A 25,797-nucleotide genomic window follows, 5' to 3' on the forward strand; every position below is an offset into this window, starting at 1 on the left:
GGCACACGAACAGATGATTACTCTGACTTTAGAAGCCTTGACATTACCCCAGGAAATAGCAGTGGTCTCCATACCAAGCCATAAGAGGGGAGATACCCCGACAGCAATTGGAAACAGACTGGCTGATGAAGAAGCCAAAAGGGCAGCCATGCAACAAGAAGTCCGTTTGCTGACCTTAATCCCAATAAGACAAGGCATAAAGAAGGCTCCCATTTTCACTGCTAAGGAAGAAAAGGACATGGCTCAGCTGGGCGCAAGCCAGCTGCCTGATGGAACATGGAAGACACCAGATGGAAGAATGGTTCTAAATAAAGAAATAACTCGCAATATTTTAAAACACCTGCATCATCAGAGCCACTGGGGCACCCAAGCCTTATGTGACACAGTGCTTCGAGAATATGTGTGTAAGGGAATCTACACCTTGGCCCAACAGGAGGTGCAGAATTGTCACCTATGCACAAAAATTAATAAGAAGGTAATGAGGACAGGGACCATGGGAGGTCAACCATTAGCCATACGCCCTTTTCAACGTATCCAGATCGACTTCACAGAGTTACCTCAAGTTCAAAGATGGAAGTATCTGTTAGTGATAATAGATCACTTTACCCGATGGGTGGAAGCCTTCCCAACAGTAAATGCTACAGCCTCTACAGTAGCTCGCCTCCTCCTAGAACAGATAATCCCCAGATATGGTATAATGGATTCTATAGACTCAGACAGGGGTCCACATTTTTCTTCAAAAATCCAGCAATTGATTTGTAATGCATTACAGGTCTCTTGGAAATTGCATACCCCTTGGCATCCACAAAGCTCAGGGAGGGTTGAACGTATGAATGGAACCCTAAAAATGCAATTGACAAAATTAATGGTGGAAACTAAAATGCCTTGGATAAAGTGTCTGCCCCTGGCTTTATTGAGAATTCGTACTGCCCCACGAAAAGATGTAGGATTGTCCCCTTATGAAATGATGTTTGGGCTTCCCTTCTGGAGTACAGTTGAGGGGTGTCCCACCTTGGGGGAAGGGGATATATTTGTTAGGAACTATTTACAGGCACTGTCACGCTCTCTTACAGATTTACGAAAGAGAGGACTATTGGCACAAACACCGCCTCTAGACTTTTCTTTACACAAAGTGGAACCAGGAGACTGGATTCTCATCAAGACCTGGAAAACTGAAAAACTCCAGCCCCAGTGGGAAGGTCCATACCAAGTTCTCTTAACTACAGAGGCTGCAGCACGAACAAGAGAGAAGTGGTGGACGCACGCATCCAGATTTAAGGGACCTGTAGAAGAGGCGCCTCAGGACCCTGATACGAACTCAGATTGGACTTGTGTTCCTGGAGAAAAACCTCTTACCTTGCGATTTCGCAGAAAGACTTGATTCACAATGTTATTGTTATGTTCTTTGATTTTTCTTAGTTTACCTATGTCTTTATCAGGTGTGAAATGTAAGAAATGCAGAGACACAGTGGTCCTGTTTCAGGACCACATTTGGGGAAGAAAGGAGGGTAATTTTATTTCCCATACCTCAGTTCCTGAGAAATGCTGGGCAGAAAATACCACCCAACATCCATATACCCCTTGTGTGGAAAAAGAAGGAAATAATATGGGTCATTATATACAGATTCCTAATACCACTCCTTTCCCTCTTAACGGTTGGAAGGGTGACTCAGGCCCACCATGCCCTGATGGACTCTGGTTTTGCATACACCAGCGTACTATTCCAATGAAAAGTTCCACTCCACACTCGAAAGTGCCTGCCCCTTTAAGACAGCCAGACTTAGTTCGAGTCCATCCAAATAACCATGAAAGTTTCGGTCATGCAGTTGGGGGAGATAACCTTTTTGTAGATCTTGCAACTAAAATTGCAGGAACTTTTAATGTAACCAATTGTTGGGTCTGCGGGGGTCCACGGATGTCAGAGCAATGGCCTTGGTGGGGGGAGTCCCTCAATTCATTGACCATGATTTCCCGAATATGGACAACTAACCGAACGAGATCAAGAGAAACTTGATCTCTCTCTAACGTCCCCTCTGGTTTTTATTGTCTCTCACGAACCGGCAAATACCCAGTAGGAAAAAGTCCCTGCAAGGCTGTATGGATTCGCATTTCGCCTGGTATTTTCACTTGGTTTCCTAAACCCCTGACTTGGTTCTTATCCACTGTTTTTAAAACTAATTGCCTACCCCTGTCTAATAGCAGTATTCAGTTTTGGAATTGTACCAGTTCCACCATCACAGGACCATACCAATCAAACCCCGTTCTTAAAAGAGTTTGGGAAAGGGGGTATGGAATATCCCCAAATGGATTATTCTGGGTATGTGGTAATAAAGCTTATACTCGTCTCCCCTTACAGTGGAGTGGAACTTGTTTCCTAGGAATAATCCGCCCAGAATTTTTCCTCCTACCCCACGATCACGGTCATAAATTAGGAGTGAAGGTTTTTGATACATTACACCGTCAGCCCCGCTCTAGCACGGTACATTTGGGACAATGGGGAGATGATTGGCCTCCAGAACGCATAATTCAATATTATGGTCCCGCTACATGGGCTCAAGATGGATCCTGGGGTTATCGTACTCCTATTTATATGTTAAATCGCATTATTCGCTTGCAAGCAGTCCTTGAAATTGTTACAAATCAAACAGCTCTAGCCCTGCAATTACTTGCATCCCAGCAAGGTCAAATGCGCTCTGCTATATATCAGAACCATCTGGCCCTAGACTATCTCCTAGCCACGGAAGGAGGTGTATGTGGAAAGCTTAATTTGACTAACTGCTGCTTACAGATTGATGATAATGGCCAAGCCATTCGAAAAATCGCTGATAATATTCGTACTTTGTCCCATGTACCGGTTCAAACCTGGCATCCTTTTGCAAAATTGAATTGGATGGACAAATGGTTTGGAGGAACCTGGTGGCGTACCTTATTGTGGGTCATCGGAGGTATTTTATTCCTCCTACTTATTTTGCCCTGTATTATTCCCTGTCTACACAGCCTGGTGATTTCCATGGTCCAACAGGCTATGCAACCAGGGGGACTGGGAGACCCCGTTAGAATTTTACTTCAGCACGAGATTAATTTATCATGAAACGTTTGTCTTCCCCGAGTTAAAATCCCCATTCATATATATATAATACACACATTTTAAAGAGAGAAAGGGGTGGATTGTTATATATAGAGAATTTAGGTTAAAATGACTTAAGTTAAAATGTGATGATTAATCATAAAAAGGGAAGCCAGAACGGACAGGGAGCTTACTAGCAGCCAAGGACAAAAGGTTCAGCTGGATATGTTTTTTTTAAACATATCTTTTCATGGTCATAGTGAGAGACATGCAGGAGACAAAAGATTGATAAGAAGGGTGAGAAACAGAATTTAGTGTATGTAGAGTTCGCAGCGTACGTAACGAACGTGATAATTAAAAATGCAGTTATACTTAGAATGCTTTTGCAATACTAACCAATTAAAACAGTATTAATAAGAAGGGGAAGGGCAAACAATAAGGGTATAAAAATCAATGCACTGTATGTATCGGGGCTTAACTGGTGAGAAGCCAGTTGAGTCCAACTCTGCAGACTTGTAAATAAAGCTTGTCGTGTCATCAGTTTTAAAGAGACTCATGTGTGAGAAGTTTTATTTCTGACATTCAGCACAGGAGTTTATTGTCTTTGCAGAATTGTAGGCACCACCTTGTGCATAACTCCTGCATTCCAAAATGAGATCTGTTTTGAAGTATTTGTATCTATTTGTGACTTAACTCAACAATAAAGACGCTGTTTACATTCGGTACCGCACGGATGGCAGTCTCTTCAATCTGAGGCGCCTGCAAGTTCACACCAAGACACAAGAGCAACTTGTCCGTGAACTACTCTTTGCAGACGATGCCGCTTTAGTTGCCCATTCAGAGCCAGCTCTTCAGCACTTGACGTCCTGTTTTGTGGAAACTGCCAAAATGTTTGGCCTGGAAGTCAGCCTGAAGAAAACTGAGGTCCTCCATCAGCCAGCTCCTCACCATGACTACCAGCCCCCCCACATCTCCATCAGGCACACAGAACTCAAAACGGTCAATCAGTTTACCTACCTCGGCTGCACCATTTCATTGGATGCAAGGATCAACAACGAGATAGACAACAGACTCGCCAAGGCAAATAGCGCCTTTGGAAGACTACACAAAAGAGTCTGGAAAAACAACCACCTGAAGAAACACACAAAGATCAGCGTGGACAGAGCCGTTGTCATACCCACGCTCCTGTTCGGCTCTACCGGCACCACCTACGGCTCCTAGAACGCTTCCATCAGCGCTGTCTCTGCTCCATCCTCAACATCCATTGGAGTGACTTCATCACCAATATCGAAGTGCTCGAGCTGGCAGAGTCCACAAGCATCGAATCCACACTGCTGAAGACCCAACTGCGCTGGGTGGGTCACGTCTCCAAAATGGAGGACCATCGCCTTCCCAAGATCGTGTTATATGGCGAGCTCTCCACTGGCCACCGAGACAGAGGCGCACCAAAGAAGAGGTACAAGGACTGCTGAAAGAAATCTCTTGGTGCCTGCCACATTGACCGCCGTCAGTGGGCTGATATCGCCTCCAACCGTGCATCTTGGCGTCTCACAGTTCGGCGGGCAGCAACCTCCTTTGAAGAAGACCGCAGAGCCTACCTCACTGACAAAAGACAAAGGAGGAAAAACCCAAACCCAACCAACCAATTTTCCCTTGCAACCGCTGTAACCGTGCCTGCCTGTCCCGCATCGGACTTGTCAGTCACCAACGAGCCTGCAGCAGACGTGGACATACCCCTCCATAAATCTTCGTCCACGAAGCCAAGCCAAAGAAGAGAAAAAGAAGAAGAAAACCTTCAATCTATCTTCCAAAGATATATCTATACATAACATAAAATATAACGTAAGCTGACACACAGGAAAAGGTTAAACAGGTTCCGACCACATTCCCTTGAGAATCGGAGAATGAGGAGAGATTTGATAGAGGTATACAAAATTATGAAGGGTATGACAATAATAGGTTTATTGTCATAAATAATTGTACAATGCACATAGGCCTGAAATTCTTACTTGCTGTAGCTGAACAGGCACTTGTAAAAGAACCTATGATGGTGAACTCAATGAATTACATTAAGAGACAATAAGGGGAAGGGCAGATTGCACAGGCCACGTGATGTCGGCACAGCTGAGAGGGAGGTTTGAAGAAGTGAGGAACTCTTACCTTGCTTCTTTTTGAGCTGGAGTCAGGAGGCTGCAGTTGAGTTAATTGATTAGGGCCAGGGAGCAATTGAGATAATAGATAGGGCCACAGAGATCCAGTCTCCAGTGACAGAGTGGCTCAGAGACAGTGTGGTTTTGTGGACTGGAATAAGCTGTCTTCTGGCAAGAATGTGTCTGCCATGTGGAGGGCATTCAAAGGTGAGATTTTGACGGTGCAGAGTTTTTATGTTCCTACCAGGATTGAAGGCAAATATTGGTGATGTGATTAAGAAGAGAGGTGTATAACCTGTTTAGGCAACAAGGAGCAAATGAGGTACTTGCAGGGTATAGAAATAGTAAGAGAATAAAGATGGAAATCAGGAAGGCAAAGGTATGAGGTGGCTTTGGCAGACCATGTGAAGGAAAATCTGAAGGGTTTCTACAAGTGTGTTAAGAGTAAGAGAATTTTAAAAAAATTGGTCACCTAGACGATCAATGTGGTCAACTATGTGGAGCCTCACAAAATGGGGAGATCTGAAACAGATTTTTGCATCCGTATTTAATCAGGAAACTGGCAGAGTGTATGTGGATGGAAGGGAAACAAATAGAAGTGTCGTGAAACATGGAAGAGGACATGCTTGCTGTCTTACAGAGAATAAAGGTAACAAATCCCCTGGGCCAGATATGATATTTCTTTGGACCTTGAGGGAGACAAGTGTTGAAATTGCAGGGACCCTGATGGATTTATTCAAAATGCCCTTACCATGGGAGAGGTGCCGGAGGATTGGAGAGTAGCTCATGATGTCCTGCCGTTTAAGAAAGGTTGCAAAAGTAAACCAGGTAACTATAAACCAGTAAGCTTGATGTCAGTAGTAGGTAAATTATTGGAAGAGTTCTGAGAGATAGGATATATTAGCATTTGGACAGCCTCGGGCTGATTAAGGACAGTCAGCATGGCTTTGTGTTTGGACAGTCAGGATGAACAAATCTTATAGAGGTTACCAAGAAGGTAGATGAGGAAAGGCTGTGGATGTTGTCTACGTGGTCTTTAATAAGGCTTTTGACAAGGTTCCACATTGGAGGTTAGTTGAGAAGGTTAAGACACTAGGTATCCATGGAGAGATTGTAAACTGGATTTGAAATTGGCTGTGTTGGAGAAAACAGTGGCAGTGGATGGTTGCTTCTCAGATTGGAGGCCTGTGACTAGTCATGTGCCTCAGGGATTGGTGTTAGGATCATTGTTGATTGTTGTCTAAATCAATGATCTGGATGATAACGTGGTAAATTGGATCAGCAAAGATAGGAGGCGTTGAGGACAATGAGGAAGATTTTCAAAGCTCGCACAGGGATCTGGACCATTTGGGAGAATGGGCCAGTAAATGGATGATGGAGTTTAATACAGACAAGTGTGAGGCATTGGGTTTTGGAAGAGAAAATCAAGGCAGGATGTACACTGAAGAGTGCTGTGAGGCACAGAGTCCTGGGGATACAGGTACCATGTTCACTGAAGGTGGCGTTGCAGGTGATCAGGGATGTAAAGAAAGCTTTTTGGCATCTTGGCCTTTATAAATCAAAGTATTGAGTATAGGAGTCGGGATGTTATGGTGAAGTTGTTTAAGACATTGGTGAGGCCAAATTTGGAGTATTGTGTGCAGTTCCTGGTTGCCCAACTACAGGAAGGATATCAGTAAGATTGAAAGAGTGCAGAGAAGATTTACTAGGATGTTGCCCGGACTTCAGGAACTGAGTTTCAGGAAAAAGTTAAACAGGTTAGAATTTTATTCCTTGGAGAGTAGAAGAATGAGGCAAGATTTGATAAAGGTTTACAAAATTATGAGGGGTATAGACAGAGTAAATGCGAGTAGGCTCTTTCCACTGATTGAGAGATAAATACGAGAGGACATGGGTTTAGGGTGAAAGGGGAAAGTATTAGGGGGAAGTTCTCTCAGAAAGTGGTGGGAGTGTGGAATGAGCTGTCATCTAATGTATTGAATGCAGGCTCAATCATGAGTTTTAAGAATAAATTGGATAGGATGGGAGGGGTCTCGAGGGTTATGGAATTGGAGCAGGTTATTGGGACTAGCTGAACAATGGTCGGCACACACTAGAAGGGCCGAATGATGTGTTAAAGCCATACTGATTGTCCTTAATCAGCCCGAGGCTGTCCAAATGCTAATATATCCTATCTCTGCATCTTCTACACAAGATGGACAATAAATGTTCACTGTAATCCTCGTTCAGAAAAGTGATGCAGTAGTACAGATAATCCACGATTAGCATTCAAGGTGAGGTTAGAGATGATAACTCGAAGTGTAGTGGTTAGTGTAATGCTGTTACAGCACCACCGATCAGGATTCGACTCTTGCACTGTCTGTAAGGATTTCGTACGTTCTCCCCGAGTCTTGTGCGTTTTCCCCAGGGTTCCAATTTCCTCCCACCATTCGAAATGTTCTGAGGTTGTAGGGTGATTGGCTGGCATGGACCTATGGGCCAGAAGGGTCTGTTATTCTGCTGTATGTCTAAATTAAATTTTAAACTGTTTTTGAGCCCAGAGGTGCTGGTCTTCAGGCTGAAGGTGGCATTGAGAAGAGAATGTGACCAGGATGATGGGGGCTCTTTTATGATGTTAGCTGCCTTCTCGAGTCAGTACCTCACAAAGGCGAGTGCAATGGATAGGAGGTTGGAGCCTGTGATGGACTTGGCTATGTTTTACTACCTTCTGTAGCCTTTGCGTTCCTAGGTACTTGTATTGCCAAACCAAATTGTGATACAACCAGGGTACTTTCCACAGTGCACCTGTAGAAGTTTAATGAGCCTATCTGATGACATGCCAAATCTTCACAGATGTATTCGAAAATAAGGGATGTTCTGCCTCCTTTCCAGTTCAAAGTGCTGGCTCCAGAAAAAGTCTTCTGATTTATGGACTCTCTGAGGCTTGGAGATTGTGAATCGCTCCACCTCCTCATCAATGCGGACAGGTGTGTGGTCCCTTCCCAAGATCAACAATCTGATCCCTAGTCTCTGTGACGTTGGTGTTGTTGTGGCACCAGCTAACCAGATTGTCAATTGCCTTCCTGATTCCTGACTCATCCTTTCCAGTTATTCAGCCAAAGATTGTGATGTTGTCAACAATTTTGAAGATCGAGTTGGAGCTGAACCTGGCAGAGGGGAAGAAGTTGTCCTTGTGCCGCTGAGCACTCCTCTTCTGGTTCCTGTACCACCTTCCCGATGGCAGAGAGTGAAGAAGGCATGGCCTGGGTGCTGGGGGTCTTTGAGGATGGTGGCTGGTTTCTTAGAACACTGACTCTTGTAGATGTCCTTGATGGAGTGAAGACTGGTTCTTGTGATGTCGCAGTTTGAGTTCACAACTCTCTGTAGCCTTTTCCTGTCCTGTGTATTGGCACGTCCATACCAGTCATAGTGATTCAACCAGCCAGAGTGCTCTCCACAGTGCACACCCATAGAAACCTGAAAGTCTTTGGTGACATACCAAACCTCCTCAAACTCTTCACGAAGTATAGTCACTGGTGAGCCACCTTCATGATTGAGTTCATGATAGCCCCAAGGTGGATCTTGAGAGATATTGACCCCTAGGAATCTGAAGCTCTTGACCCTCTCCACTGCTGACCCCTTGATGCAGACTGGTTTGTATACTCCTGATTTTTCTCTCTTCTCTCCCCACCCCCCCCCCACCCAACTCCAAAGTCCAGAATTAGTTTCTTAGTTTTGCTAATGTTGAATGCAAGGTTGTTTTTGTGACACCACTCAACCAGCTGATCTTTCTCCCTCCTGGATGCTTCCTCATTGCTGTCTGTGATTCTGCCGACAACAGTTGTGCCATCGGAAAATTTGTAGATGCCATTTGAATTATGCTTGGCCATACAGTTATAGATGTAGAGCAGATAGAGCAGTGGGCTAAGCATGCATCTTTGAGATGCACCTGTGTTGATCGCCAGTGAGGAGGAGACGTTTCTGATTTGTACTGACTGTGGTCTTCCAATGAGGAAGTCAAGGATCCAATTGCAGAGGCCCAAGTTTTGGAGCTTGTTGACCAGTACTGAGGGAATAATGGTGTTGAAGGCTGATCTGCAGTTGATAAAGAGTAGCCTGATGTATGTGTTACTGTTGTCAAGGTGATCCTGAGCTGAGTGCAGAGCCAGCAATATTGTGTCTGCTGTGGAGCGATTGTGGTGATACGCACATTAGTGAGTCCTTATTAAAGTATTTCAATCACAATAGACGTTAGTGCTACTGGACAATAGTCACTGAGGCAGCTCCCTCTGCTCTTCTCAGGCACCCAGACGATCGATGCCCTTTTGAAGCAGGTGGGAATCTCTGGATGCAGCAGTGAGAAATTGAAAATGTGCAATAAACACTCCAGCTAGTTGATTGGCATGGATTTTCAGTACCTTGCTAGGTACGCTATCAGGGCCTGACACCATGCAAGGGATCACACTCTTGAGGGATGTCCTGTCGTCAGCCTCAAGAATAGATATCAGAGTATTTAAGATAAATTTGGATGGGAACATCGATGGGTAGAGCGTTTGGAGGGCTAATGTCTGGGTAAAGGTTAATGGGACGAGGATGAGGCATAAAAATGGGATGGCACAGACTAGATGGGCCAAAAGGCTGGTTTCTGTGCCATCGTTTTCCATGGCCTCACTGGACGATTCCCCAAGAATCTCTCTCTGAATTATGTACTCAAACATATTAACATTCATCACAGAATTTTGTAACATGAAAAAAGGCCCTTCAGCCCAATGTCCATGCCCACCAGGTTGTCTATCTTAGCAAGTCCTCTCTGATTTGGTTCAGTCCATATCCCAGGAAGGTTGAGGTGACATGAAGGTGGAAAAGCACTTGGGATATGACCAAGTGAATCCTGGAACATTGTGGGAAGCTGGGGACAAAACTGGTCGACCTTCCTTAGCCACAAGTGTGGTATTGGAAGACTGCAGGGTACTTTAATTTCATGTTCAATGTGAATTTATTGTCATATACATGGAACACTGCAGCACAGTACAGGCCTTTTGGCCCTCTGTGGTGCTGACCCATATACTCCTTAAAATACTAATCCCTCCCTACCTGTAACCCTCTCTTTTTCTTTCATCAGTTTGTGCCTGTCCAAGAATCTCTCAAATGCCCCTAATGTTCCAGCCTCCACCACCATCCCTAGCAAGGCATTCTTGGCACCCATCATTTTTTTAAAAATAACTTGCCTCTGACGTCTCCTCTAAACTTCCCTCCCTTCACTTTATACACATGTCCTCTGGGGTTTGCTATTCCTGCCCTGGGAAATGGTTGCTGGCCATCCACCCTATCGATGCCTCTCAGAATCTTCTAGACCTCTATCAAGTCTCCTCTCATCCTTCTATGCTCCAAAGAGAAAAGTCCAAGCTCTGCTAGCCTTGCCTCATAAGAATTGCTTTCCAATCCAGGCAACATCCTGGCAGATCTCCTCTCCGTAGCTTCCACACCCTTCCTATAATGAGGTGACTATGCTTGAGTAGAATGTACTTCTCCAAATGCTTACAGATCTTATCCTTAAGATAAGGATATCTTAATACTCTGGGGTCTCACCAGAGATTTGTAGAGTTGCAACATGACCTCTCTACTCTTGAACAATGAAGCCCAACATCCCATATAAATACAATGCACTAGATCTGTACATGTAATGAAGGACACTGATAGACCAGTGAACCTCACATCAGTGTTTGAACCTCACATCAGTGGTGGGAAGGTCACCAGAGGAGCATCTGAGGGAGAGGATCTCGTGACTGGAAAGACATAAATTGATTAAGGACAGTGAGCTTGGGTTTTAAGTTTGAGAATTCTGTCAAAAACACATGCACAATGTACATGTGCCTAAAATTCCCACTTGCCTCATCTTATTTAATGATTGATCACTTATTCTCTGCATGTGTGGGTTCAGGATGTTTGTTCCAATAGGACAGGAAAAAGATGGTGGGAAAAGGGAACCATGGCTGACAGAACAGGTGAGGCAGCTGGTCAAGAGGAAGAAGGAAGCAGGAAATAGGAAGGGCTCATGAGAAGTCTATGTTTTCCAGGAAGCAGCTTAAGTAAGGACCTAGGAGAGCTGGAAGAGGGCATGAGAAGGCCTTGGGACATAGGATGAAGGAGAATCCAAGGTGTTCTATGTGTATGTGAAGAACAGAAGGAAGACTAGAATGAAAGTGGGACTGCGAAAGGATAAATGGGGCAATGTGTGCCTGGAGGTGGAGGAGGTTGGAGAGGTCCGAAATGAATACTGTGTTAGTATTTACAAGAGAAAAGGACCTTGATCACAGAGGTGGAAATTGAACAGGCCTGTGTGCTGGACAATGTGGAGACTTAGGAAGTGGAAGTGTTGGATCTTAAAAACATCAAGATTGATAAGTCCCTGGGGTCGCAATGTACCCCAGGCTGCTGTGGGAAGTGAGGGAAGAGATAGATGGGGCAGTAGCTATGATCTTTCAGTCCTCTTTGACTGCAGGGGAGGTGCCAGAGGATTTGAGAATGAGAAATGTAGTCGCCTTTAAAAAAGGTAAGAGGGAGAATCCTGGAAATTCTAGACCAGTGAGTCTTACGTCAGTGGGGTATAAACTAATGGAGAGGATTCTTAAGAATAAGATCTGTAAGCATTTGGAGAAGTACATTCTACTCAAGCATAGTCAGCTATTTATTTTATTTAGACATACAACAGGGTAAAAGGCCAATTCAGCCCTATGAGTCTGTGCAGCCCAATTTACACCCCATTAACCCACACCCCTGTACATATTTGAAGGGTGAGAGGAAACCGACGGGGAGAGCAATCATACTCCTTACAGACAGCACAGGATTCAAACCCAAGTCTGTTCCCGATTGCTGGTGCTATGAAGGGAAGGTCATGCTTCACGAGCCTAATTCAGTTTTTTGAGGAGGTAACAAAAGAAATTGATGAGGGTAGGGTGGTAGATGTGGTCTACATGGATTTTAGCAAGGCATTTGACAAATTCCCCAGGAGACACTCATCCAGAAAGTCATGAGGCACTGGATCGGTGGAACTGTGGCTGTGAGGATAAAAATTTGGTTTGTAGGAAGAAATTAGACAGTAGTAGTTGAAGGAAAGTATTCTTCATGGAGGTCGGTGACTAGTGGAGGGGCTGCAGGGATCTATTCTGGGACCCCTGCTCTTTGTGATATTTATAAATGACCTGGGTGAAGAGGTGGAAGGATGGGTCAGTAAGTTTGCAGATGATATGAAGGTTGGAGGAGTTGTGGATGGAGCTGAAGGTTGTTGAAGGTTACAAGAGGATATAGACAGGGTGCAGAATTAGACAGAAGTGGCAGATGGAGTTCAATCCGGATAAGTGTGAGGTGATGCATTTTGGAAGGACAAACCAGAAGGCTGAGTACAGGGTTAATGGTCGGATACTTAAAAGTGTGGATTTGCACCTTGGGGTGCAAATCCATAAATCCCTCAAGGTCACCGCACAGGTTGATAGGATAATTAAGAAGGCCTATGGGATGCTGGGAACCATTAATAGGGATATTGAATTTAAGAGTCGAGAGGTCGTGTTGCAACTCTACAAATCTCTGGTGAGTCCACACTGAGAGGATTGTGTTCAGTCTGGTCACCTCATTACAGGAAGGATGTGGAAGTGATGGAGAGGGGGCAGAGGAGATTTACCAGGATGTTTCCTAGATTGGAGAATGTCTTATGAGGCAAGGTTAGCAGAGCTGGGACCTTTCTCTTTGGAGCATAGAAGGATGAAAGGAGACTTAATAGAGGTCTACAAGATTATGAGAGGCATAGATCGGATGACATCCAGCACCTGTTTCCCAAAGCCAGAATAGCAAACACCAGAGGACGTGTGTATAAAGTGAAGGGAGGGAAGTCTAGAGGAGACATCAGGAGTGGTTTTTGGAGTTATGGGTGCCTGGAATGCCTTGCTAGGGATGGTGGTGGAGGCTGAAACATTGGGAGTATTAATAGACTCTTAGACACACGGATGGAAGAAAAATTGAGGGTTATGGGTGGGGAGGGTTTAGTACTTTTTTAAAGTAATATATTGGTTGGCATAACATCGAGGGCCGAAGGGCCTGTATTGTGCCTCATTGTAATCTTAAGGAGATAAGGGTAGGGCAGTAGATGCTGTACTGTAACAAGGCTTAACACAAGGTCCCAGCATGGTGGAGTGTGAACAGCCGGAATAGTGTGAACGGCCGGGAGGGTATTATTGAGACCAAGAAGGTAGAGAAAAGATGCAACTAGGATTGGAAGGCTTGAGTTGGAAAGAGAGACTGAGTCTGATTTCCTTGGATCAAAGGAGGTTGGGGGGTAAACCTGTGGACATATAGGAAAAAAATATACAAACTCCTTGTAGATGGGGCAGATTTGAACCCAGGTCACTGGCACCCTAATAATGTCATGCTAATTGATATACTAAAAATGTATTTCCTACATATTCATGGGTCTCTGGATCATGTACATTTAATTTAAATAAGGTTACTCCTCATTCTTCTGAATTCCAGCTCATACAGACAAAACTACCCCTTTCCTTTGACAGGACAACCCACTCATCCCTGGAATTAGCCTCCAAATCTCCCTTGTACTGATTATTACATCCTGAAGGACCTGTTTTCAAGCTGTGACTCCCCAGCTCGACAGACATACCTCATAAATAGCCAGGTCGATGCCAGCATATGGGATGATGCCTAGAATATTTGGAATGTAGCCTTTGTAAAATGCAATCAATCCTTCGTTCTTCAAAATCTTCTTCACGCAGTCGGCTAACCCCGAGTATTGTCCGGTCTTCCGCAAGGCCATGCGGGTCTTCAAGACCTGGAGATGAGAGGGGAAAAGCAAGAGGATTGGTATTCCTGCAGATCACCATTCAATATTAAACTCTGGGACCCATTCGGCTTCATTTGGAATTTCTGATCATTCCCAGAAAACTCCTCCATACTGCAGCTGTGGGCTCTGATGTATGGTAGAAAGTGTGCTGACATGGAAACATCAATACCCCTTAGTTTAAAGCCCTCCAAAAGGTAATGGACATAGCCCAGGACATCACAGCAAAACCCTCCCCACTATTGAGAACACCTACAGGGAACACTGCCGTCGGAGAGCAGCAGCGATCATCTAAGACCCTTACAACCCAGCCCTCGCTCTGTTCTGACTGCCGTCATCAGGAAAGAGGTATAGGTGCTGCAAGACTCGCACCACCAGGTTCAGGAACAGTTGCTACCCCTCTACCATCAGACTCCTCTCCAACAAAAACAACCAGGGAGTCGTTTAAGGACTCTCACTTGTACACTTTATTGATCTTCTTTGTTTACATGTTTATGCTGTATACTGTTTATTTTTTGCACTACCAATTAGTGGTAATTCTGCCACGCCGGCAAGAAAAAAGAATCTCCGGGATGTATGAGATATCATGTATGGACTCGGACAATAAATCTGAAATTAGATTGGTGCATTCAAGTCAATGGATGCAAGCAACCACTCCCTGGCATGCTGGTCCAGAAGATGAGGTCTGATTGGAGAGTGTATCTCCTAGTTATGCTGAGACATCAGGGACTTCATCCCTGGATTCTGATTTTTCCTTCCCTGGAAACACTTCGAAGTCACATATCAGACATAAAATGATGAAAGGAATAGTTAAAACAGAAGCAGGGTGATCGTTTCCCCTGGTAGGTGAGACAAGAATGAGGATAGACAGCCTCAACATTTGGGGGAGTAGATTTAAGACAAAAATGAGTATGAACTGTTTCTCCCCGAGAGTGGTGAATCTGTGGAAATCTGTCCTCAATGAATCAGTATAGACTGCCTCATTAATTGTACAACCTACTTTGCTTAAGATTAGGAGAAGCAACAGAGGCAATAAATGAAGCTCAGAACGCAACAGACATTTCGCTCTCCTCCATGGAGTAAGGGAGCCAAGTCATTGAAGGGCTCGTCACGCTCTCTTCTCTCATCAGGGTGAAGGCTTGAGACTGTGCACCAACAGCTTAAAGACAGATAGTCCCGCCCCCGCCCCCGCCCCCCCCAAACATGGGGCTCCTGAATAAACCCCGTAACAGTGGTCTCATGCTGCCCTCACTTAGTGCAAAGTGATCCTCCTTTTACTCTGTGTGCTCTTTGAACACGGCTGTATGAATAGAAACCTAGAAATAGGACCAGAAGGCCATTCAGCCCTATGGCCGGCTCCACCACTCAATATGATTATGACTGATCATGTGACTTTAGTAGCCCATGATCCCTTTAGCCAAGGGGGCCAAATCCAGCCCTCTTTGAATACAAACACAATGCTGGAGAAACTTAGTAGGCCAAACAGTTTCCTTTATATAGCAAATAATATAAATGTTTTATACCGTGTACTTTATTTTACTTCAACCATGGTGTCTGGGGAGGAGTCACGTGATGGAGTAGTGGCCAGTAGGAGAATATCAGCCCTCTCCAGAAAAGAAGGAAAAAAGTGAGGAAAAAAACAAAGCCCCAGACACACAAATCACAACAAATAAAAAATAAAGGTGTGGAGAAAATGGCACCAAAGAAAGAAAAGCCAGAAATAACAGGAATAAAAGAAGAAAGACGGACGCTGGAAGAGAAAGGTGAAGGCCTTACCAGTACAAAGAAGGGACCCGCTGTGGAAAGATGAGCACACTCCCTGAGGTGGCTCATGGACCCAAACAGAGGTGCGCAACCGCGCATGACAAAGACAATACTGACGGGAGGGGGCACTAGCTGTTGAGTGGAACTCTACAGCACGAACAGCTGAGAGAGACCCGACAGCAGAGCTCCTAGCTGGAAGATAAAGAAAACAACGGGAACAGGAGGGGTGAGAATGAAAAAAGGAAAACAGAGACACAACAGATGACCAGCCCAGAAGAAGAGGACCAACATCAAGACACCATTTAAAAAAAAACACAACAAACTGAGACAAACAGCCCAACAAGAAAGTCAGAAGAGACACAGATACAAGGAAGACAAGAAGAAGACACAAACCCTAGAGAAGAAGAACACCAAGCTCTGCACAGAGAAATAGAAGGTAAAATTAATGGACAGTACATACATAAAATTTTTTTTCAAGAACATATGAAAGCATTAAAAGAATGGCTGACACTAGAATTTAGTGAAATAAAAAGAAAAATGAAAAGTACAGAAGAAAAAGTGAGTAGAATAGAGCTGGTCATAACAGAAAAGATTAGAAAATGTGGAAGAATGAGAAACAGCTGTAGAAATGGAAGTGAACGACTTAAAAAGAAAATTGGAAGAAAGTGATAAAAAAGTTAAAGAAACACAGGAGTTGTTAACTCAAAAGATGGATATAATGGAAAACTATAGTAGGAGAAACAATATAAAGATAGTGGGCCTAAAGGAAGATGAAGAAGGCAAAGATATGAAAGAATTTATAAAAGATTGGATCCCCAAGGTCCTGGGAATGCCAGAAATACAGGAAGGAATGGAAATAGAAAGGGCACATAGAACATTAGCCCCGAAACCACAGCCACAACAAAAACCAAGATCCATTTTAGTAAAATTCCTGAGATATACGACGAGAAAATATATTGGAGAAGGCAATGAAAAAAATGAGAGAAGACAAAAAAAACCACTGGAATAAAGGTCAAAAAATTTTTTCTACCCAGACATAAGTTTTGAGCTCCTGAAGAAGAGGAAGGAGTTTAATGCAGCAAAATCGATCCTATGGAAGAAAGGCTATAAATTTATGTTAAGATATCCAGCGGTGCTTACAATAGTTATCCTGGGGCAGCAAAGCAGACTGTTCTCGGATCCGGAGAAAGCACGAGAATTTGCAGAACGCCTGCAGGACAGACAGAGAAATGAAGAGATGGAACAAGAACAAGAATGACGACAAACTTCATATAAAGAAGAAAAAATAATGTGTAAGTAAAGGAAGGGGGGGGGGAGAATAGGGTGAGCTTTGTTATATGTCAAGATAAAAGTCTTTCCTGGAGGAGGTTGGGTGGGAGAGAATAACAGTCACTGCGAAATCAGTTGATGCTTGCGAGTGGGTTCGCAATCCAAATGGAGAGGGGAGATGTAGTTGCCCGACAAGGGGCAACTCAGGGGGGCGGGGGGGGAGACATTTGGGGTTAAGGGAATTTTAGATGTGGGAATAGTGGAACTATTTTGTTTTAGAAGTATTGTCTTACAGTGTGTTTAAAAAAAAAAAAACAGAAATGGATAAGGAGGAAAGGTGGTGATGAGGAAGCGGAAATGAGGTAAACAAAGTATGAAATGGCCATGTTGAACTATATGACTATAAATATTAACGGAATACATAACCAAATCAAAAGGAAGAGGCTGTTAAATTTACTGAAGAAAGAAAAAATTGATATAGCATTCGTGCAGGAAACACATCTAACGGAAGTGGAACACAAGAAATTAAGGAGAGACTGGGTAGGGCACGTAACGGCAGCGTCATATAACTCAAAAGCCAGAGGAGTAGCTATATTAATCTATAAAAATGTACCAATCAAAATAGAGGAGGAAATAATAGATCTAGCAGGGAGATATGTAATGATAAAGTGTCAGATATATTCAGAATTTGCTTAAGGTATATGCACCTAATGAAAAGGATCAAAAATTTATGCAAGATATCTTTTTGAAGATTGTAGATACACAGGGGAATATATTGATAGGAGGGGATTTTAACCTTAATTTGGATCCAATGTTGGATAAAACTGGACAAAAGACAAGCAAAAAGAACAAAGTAGCCAAATTTATGGTTAAATCGATGCAGGAAATGCAACTTTTGGATATATGGAGGAGACAACACCCAAAGGAGAAGGAATACTTATATTACTCGAGTAGACATAAAACATACTCAAGGATTGACCTGTTCCTGTTGTCAGCCCACATCCAAGGGAGAGTTAGGAAAACAGAATATAAAGCTAGATTGTTATCGGATCACTCATCCCTGTTATTAGCAATAGAGCTGGAGGACATCCCACCGAGAACATATAGATGGAGATTAAACTCCATGCTACTTAAAAGAATTCATTGAGCGCCAAATTAAAATGTACTTTTAAATAAATACGGAATCAGTGAAAGACAAATTTATATTATGGGATGCAATGAAAGCGTTCATTAGAGGGCAGATAATAAGTTATGTAATTAAGATGAAGAAGGACTACAATCGGGAAATAGAACAGCTGGAAAGGGAAATAGCAAGTACAGAAAAAGAATTAGCAACAAGGGAAGATACAACAAAAAGAAGAGAATTGGCGGACAAAAAAATAAAATATGAAACACTACAAACGTATAAGGTGGAGAAGAACATAATGAAAATAAAGCAGAAGTATTATGAGCTAGGAGAAAAAATGCACAAAATATTAGCTTGGCAGCTTAAAACAGAACAAACTAAAAGAACGGTATTGGCATCAAGGAAAAAGGACAAACAAATTACATATAACCCAACGGAGATCAATGAAAACTTCAAGGAATTCTACGTGCAATTATATCGAACTGAGAACGAAGGGAAAGAAGACAAAATAGATGAGTTTCTAGCTAAAATTGAACTATTGAAATTGCAAGAGGAGCAAAACAAATTGATAAAATCATTTGAAATCGAGGAAATACAGGATATATTTAAAAAAACTACCGATCAATAAAACGCCAGGAGAGGACTGACTCCCAATAGAATTCTATAAAACATTTAAAGACTTATTAATTCCTCCTCTCCTGGAAGTAATGAACCAGATTGAAGAAACACAAAACATGCCAGATTCATGCAAAACAGCAATAATTACAGTAATACCAAAGATGGGGAAAGATCCACTAACACCAGCATCGTATAGACCAATATCTCTACTTAACTCAGATTATAAAATAGCAAAACTATTAGCAAACAGATTGGCCAATGGTGTACCAAAAATAGTAAAACTAGATGAAACTGGAATTATTAAGAAAAGACAAACAATGGACAATATCTGTAAGTTACATAACTTAATCCATGTAGTACAAGGAAACAAGATGCCAACAGTGGCTGTTGCCTTAGATGCAGAGAAAGCCTTTGACAGAGTAGAATGGAATTATTTATTCAAAGTACTACAGAGGTTCAACCTACCAGAGAAATATATTAATTGGATTAAAGCATTATATAAGGGACCATTGGAGAAGGTGACAGTAAATGGATATATATCAAACCAATTTAAATTAAGCAGGTCAACTAGGCAGGGATGCCCACTATCTCCCTCACTGTTCGCGTTATCTATAGAACCCTTGGCAGAACTGATAAGAACAGAAAATAAAATAAGAGGGATAAAAATAAAAGAGAAGGAATATAAAATCAGTCTATTTGCAGATGACGTCATAGTATACAACAGAACCAGAATTATCAATAAAAGAATTACATAAGAAATTGAAGGAATCGAAGGAATATGGAGAAGTATCGGTGTACAAGATCAACGCAAATAAAAATGAAGTGATGCCAATGAATAATGCGGATTTCACAAAGTTTAAGAAAGAATCACCATTTAAATGGCAAACATAAGCAATCCAATACCTAGGTATTCAACTAAATAATAATCTAGGCGATTTATTCAAATTAAATTATCAGCCATTAATGATGAAATTACAAGGTGACTTAGAACATTGGAAAGATTTACCACACTGATAGGAAGGGTAAATTGCATTAAAATGAATATCTTCCCAAGGATACAATACCTATTTCAATCGTTACCACTTCAGTTAACAGAGAAATTCTTTAACGAGCTAAAGAAAATAATAAGGAAATTCTTATGGAAAGGGGGGGGGAAAACCGAGGATAGCGCTAGATAAATTAACAGAATGGTACAAACAAGGGGGCTTACAGCTACCAAACTTTAAGAATTATTATAGAGCAGCACAATTAAGATACCTATCAGATTTTTATCAAACAAGATTAAAAACCAGATTGAACCAGATTAGAGCTAGATAAAATAGGGGAGAAGGTACCTGAACATATACTATATAAGTGGGATGAAAAGCTGGTGCAACATAGGAATTCACCAGAACTGCACCATCTGCTCAACATTTGGAAGAAGATTCACGTAGAAAAGAAAAAAAAACAAATTACCAACTACCAAAATTAATACTGACGCAAAATCAACTAATCCCTTTCACAATAGATAACCTTTCCTTTAGAGAATGGGAGAGAAAAGGGATCAAAAGAATAGAAAATTGTTTTTTGGGAAATAATTTATTATCTTTTGAACAAATGAAGTACAAATATGGTTTAACTCACGGTAGAATGTTTGCATACCACCAACTGAAAACCTACTTGAAGGACAAATTGGGAAGCAGGCTGAGGTTACCAGAAGGAAGCAGTTTTGAATATGTGATTACAGACACAATGATAATTAAAAGATTTATAACAAACATGTACATCAAATTGCAAGAGAAAGAGAACGAGGAAACAAGCTGTAAACCCAAACAAAAATGGGAACAAGATCTAAACATAAAGATAAAGAATGAAACATGGGAAAAGTTATGCTCCGGAACTATGAGAAATACAGTAAACACGAGGTTACGCATGATACAATATAATTGGTTACACAGGCTATATATCACACCCCAAAAGTTAAATAAATGGGACCCAACAGTATCAGACAGATGTTTTCACTGTAAGAAGGAAACGGGAACAACAGTACATGCAATTTGGGCATGTGAGAAAGTGGAAAAGTTTTGGGAAGATCTAAATCAGGAATTAAATAAAATCACAAAAAATAACATACCAAAAAATCCAGAGATCTTTCTTCTAAGTAATATAAGAAGTAAAGAACTTGGCCTCGATTTGGATGAAGCACAAAAAAGATTTATTATGAGAGCCTTAGCTGTAGCAAAAAAATATGTCAACCTGGAAATCAGAAGAGAGCCTGAGAATACAACAATGGTACATAGAAATGAATAAATGTATTCCATTGGAAAAAATAACATATAACTTAAGAAATAACATCACAGTATTCAAACAAATTTGGGAACCGTACATGGAACACAACATAGAGGTCCTACCGCAGACCTCCACCCTCTAAAATGACAGAATGAGAAGACGACGAAATGAACTGACCCAGTGTGTAAAAGTAGATGACACAAATTTCTTGTTTATTTTCATTGTGTGATGACATTGTTTAATGGGTTTAATGTATTGTATATGTTGAACGTTGAGTGGGTGGGGGTGGGGGGTGGGAAGGAGGGAGGGAAGGGGGGGGAAAGGGGAGAAAATGACACTGTGTATATTCAAGAGGTGTGTATTTTGGTCAATATGATTCATAGTGTGAAAAATAAAATTTTTTAAAAAAAACCATGGTGTCTGCATATTTTTGTGTCTCACTTCCCCCTTTGAATATATCAAGCAAACTGGCCTCAACAACTTTCTGAGTGAAAAGGTTTCTCCTCATCTCGGTCCTAAATGCTCCACCCCCCCATCCTTAAACAGTGACTCTTTGTTCTGGGTTTTTCTAACATCAGACACCTTCTTCCTGCATCTAACCTGACCAGTCCTGAGATGAAGGTGGGCAGATGAGACACGGAGGCTGCAGATGGACTTGGACAGATGAGGAGAATGGGAAGAAAAGTGGCAAATTAAATATAATGCCAGAAAGTTACGGTCAAGCACTTTGGTAGAAAAGATAAATGGGCATAATATTTTCTAAATGGGGAGAAAATTGAAAATCCCCAGATGCAAAGGGACCTGGGAGTCCTCATGCAGGACAGCCTGAAGGTAAACTTGCAGCTTGAGTTGGTGGTGAAGAAGGCAAATGCAATGTTGGCGTTCATTTCGAGAGGAATAGAATCTAAGAGCAGGGATGTGATCTTGAGGCTTTATAAGGCCCTGGAGGATTGTGAGCAGTTTTGGGCTCCTCATTTAAGAAAGGATGTGCTGATGTTGGGGAGGGTTCAGAGTTGGTTCACAAGGATGATTCCAGGAATAAAAGGGTTATGACATGAGGAGTGTTTGATTGCTCTTGGACTGGACTGGTTGAAATTTAGGAGAATTTTTTTGGGGGGCGGTGAAGAGAACCTCATTGAAACATTTTGAATGTTGAAAAGCATGGTCAGAGTAGATATTGAAAGGTTCTTTCCCATAGTGGGAGAGTCCAGGACAAGAGGGTCAATTCAGGATTGAAGAGTATCCATTTAGAAAAGAGATGTGGAGGAACTTCTTCAGCCAGAAGGAGGTGAATCTGTGGAATTTGTTGCCACAGGCATTTGTGGAAGCCAGGTTATTGGGTGGATTTAAGACTGAGATTGATAGGATCCTGATTAGCCAGGTCATCAAAGGTTATGGGGAGAAGGCCGGGCAGTGGGAAAATGGATCAGCCCATGATTAAATGGTGGGCCAGACTCAATAGGCTGAAAAGCCTATTTCTGATCCTTTGTCTTATGGTCCTATCAGAATTTTATATCTCCATAACACCCTCTCCCATTCTTCTCCATTCAAATCAGCATAACCCTTGTCTATGCAGTCTTTCTTCAGACATCAGTCTTGCTGTCCCAGGTCTGGTAAACCTTTGCTGCACACCCTCATTGGCAAGAATGTCCTTCCTCAGATCAAATCGATCGGTATTCACTAGGGAAAAAAATGTTGAACCAGTTGAAGTAAAGAAAAATAGTGGGGAGGTCATGAAACATACAAGGATAACCGAGGAGGTAGTGATGGCTGTGTTAAAAAAGATAAAGGTGGATAAATCTCCCAGACCAGACAAAATATTCCCTAGGACACTCAGGGAGGCTAGTGGACAGTTAGTGGGGCCATTAACAGAGATATTTAGGATGTCACTGGCCACGGGGGTGGTACCAAAGGATTGGAGGGTGGTGCATGTGGTTCCTCTGTTTAAGAAAGGGTCCAAATGCAAACCTGGGAATTATAGGCCTGTAAGTCTGACGTCTGTGATGGGCAAGTTGATGGAAAGTGTTCTGAGGGATGCTATTTACAAATTTTTGGAGGTACTGGGATTGATAGGGAGTAATCAGCATGGTTTTGTCAGGGGTAGATCATGCTTGACAAACCTGATTGAGTTCTTCGAGGGGGTTACAAAAAAGTTGATGAAGGGAAAGCTGTGGATGTTGTCTATTTGGACTTTAGTAAAGCTTTTGACAAAGTTCCCCACACGAGGTTAGGAAAAAAGGTGGAGGCATTAGGTATAAATAAAGAGGTAGTGAAATGGATTCAGCAGTGGTTGGATGGGAGGTGTCAGAGAGTGGTGGTAGAAAATTGTTTGTTCAATTGGAGGCCGGTGACTAGTGGAGTTCCTCAGGGTTCGGTTCTGGGTCCACTATTATTTGTTATTTATATTAACAATCTGGATGTATGGGTGGAGAATTGGATAAGCAAGTTTGCGGATGACACAAAGATTGGTGGTGTTGTGGACAGTGAGGTAGATTACCGTAGATTAAAAGGTGATTTAGGAAGGCTGGAGGTGTGGGCTGAGAAATGGCTGATGGAATTTAATACAGATAAATGTGAGGTGCTACATTTTGGAAAGGCAAATTTAAATAGGTCATATACATTGAATGGTAGGCAATTGAGGAGTGCAGAGCAACAAAGGGATTTAGGAGTTATGGCAAATAGTACCCTCAAGGCTGATACTCAGGGAGATGGTGTGGTGAAGAAGGCATTTGGAATGTTGGCCTTCATAAATCGGAGTATTGAATTCAAGAGTAGGGAGGTTATGATGAAATTGTACAAGGCATTGGTGAGGCCAAATTTGGAGTACTGTGTACAGTTTTGGTCACCAAATTATAGGAAAGATATAAACAAAATAGAGAGAGTGCAGAGAAGGTTCACGAGAATGTTGACAGGATTTCAGGGTCTGAGTTCCAGGGAAAGGTTGTGCAGACTGGGGCTTTTTTCTCTGGAGCGTAGAAGATTGAGAGGGGACTTGATAGAGGTGTTTAAAGATTTTAAAAGGGACAGACAGAGTAAATGTGGATAGGCTTTTTCAATTAAGAAAGGGGGAGATTCAAACTAGAGGACATGGTTTAAGATTGAAGGGGGAAAATTATAAGGGGAACATGAGGGGAAATTTCTTTACGCAGAGGGTGGTGGGGATGTGGAATGAGCTTCTGGCAGACATGGTCGAGGCGGGATCATTGGTTACATTTAAGACTGGATCGTTACATGGGTAGGAGGGGACTAGAGGGGTATGGACCGGGTGCTGGTCAGTGGGACTAGGAGGGTGGGGATTTGCTACGGCATGGACTAGTAGGGCCGAACTGACTGTTCTGTGCTGTGTGGTTATATGGTTAATATTCAAGGTGTGGCCTCACAAAGTCTCTACATTGCAGTACAGCCTCCCTGCTTGCTGTACCTGCTTTCCAAACTTCACTGACTGATACACTGTGACTTCCAGCTCTCAATTCTCACCATTCAGGTAATTATCTGCTTGCCAGTTATTGTCACTAGAGTGGAGAATCTTGCTTCCTCTACATTATATTGCATTCAATTTATTGTCATGTAATAAAAAGTGTCATGTTGCATGACATTGGTATAAGGCAGACAGATTCGTCATTGACATAAATTGCCCGAAGCAAAAGAGTTCCATCCAGATTCTCCCCCAGCGACACAGAGTCCAGTCCAAACCATCAGCAAGCAGAGCTCTAGATCTGAACTGCTGACACGATTAGGAACTCTTCACTCTCGGCACCCTCTCGCATCCTGGTTCCAATACCCTGCAGCTATTTTTGAGCTAGTCTCCAGCAGTCCACAGCCTGATGTAAATCTAACAGCAGTCTCCCGCAGCCTGCGTGGGCTCTCTCCTTGAGTCACCAACTGCCTGCTGCCTGTGTGAATCCTTCAATTGCAAAGCTCCTCACTGGTCCACCAACATGGTCACTGAGCCATGGCTCATCTCCTCTGCTTCTACTTCTCAGATGGGGGGGTGGGGTGGTCTCTCCCATTTTCTGGTGCCCTGCACCAGTCCTCCTCAACCCCTTGTGTCCGCTGCCAATCCTAGGGCGCAGACCCTGCTGTCTCAGGATTTTAAATAAAACCACCGCTGGCTCCTTTAACAGGCCATTGAAAGCCTATTGGACAGGGCAGTTGGACCCTGCAGGAGTGCTGTCTCTGCTCCCTGTGGGTCTGCACATTACAGTAGTGCTGTCTCTGCTCCCTGTGGGTCTCCACCATTTTGTTTGTTTCATTTGCCCACTCTCCTAATCTGTCAAAGACACAGATACATTTTGAAGAATAAAGAATTAAAGGTTGTGGGGAACAGGCAACTAAGTGGAGCTGAGTCCATGGCCAGATCAGCCACGATTTTGTCAATGGTGGAGCAGGCTCGATGGCTCAAATGGCCTCTTTCTGATACTATTCCTTAGGTTCTTGTGAGGGTCAGTCCCATCATGTGGACAATACAAAAAGATTTATCCTACAAACATGCAGGGAAACTCCAATAATCCAGCAAGGCCAGGACTTTACAGATGCCTGGTTGGCAGATGTTCCAGGCTGTTATTTCTAATATTGAAACATCTTTAATTCATTTTAAAAGAAATATAAAGTGGAATGATAAATGTTTCAGTGAATACGGTAAGTTTCAAAGGAGCAGGGGACACAGAAACAGGTGAGTGTATGGGGAACTAGCGCCCAGTGTGTTAAAGACAGT

General features: G+C 42.7%; 1 protein-coding gene across 3 annotated transcripts in view; it reads right to left on the minus strand.

The window, feature by feature from the left end:
* The window catches only part of LOC138750514 (mitochondrial adenyl nucleotide antiporter SLC25A24-like), a 99,792-nt gene that overhangs the window by 40,919 nt on the left and 33,076 nt on the right, over positions 1 to 25,797 (minus strand). For all 3 annotated transcript variants that reach the window (XM_069912591.1, XM_069912589.1, XM_069912590.1), the window contains exon 8: positions 13,862 to 14,029. In XM_069912591.1, coding sequence (XP_069768692.1) covers positions 13,862 to 14,029 — 168 coding nt within the window. The remainder of the gene's footprint in view (positions 1 to 13,861; positions 14,030 to 25,797) is intronic.

This window comes from Narcine bancroftii, unplaced genomic scaffold (genome assembly GCF_036971445.1).
Source record: "Narcine bancroftii isolate sNarBan1 unplaced genomic scaffold, sNarBan1.hap1 Scaffold_160, whole genome shotgun sequence".
Lineage (NCBI taxonomy): Eukaryota > Metazoa > Chordata > Chondrichthyes > Torpediniformes > Narcinidae > Narcine > Narcine bancroftii.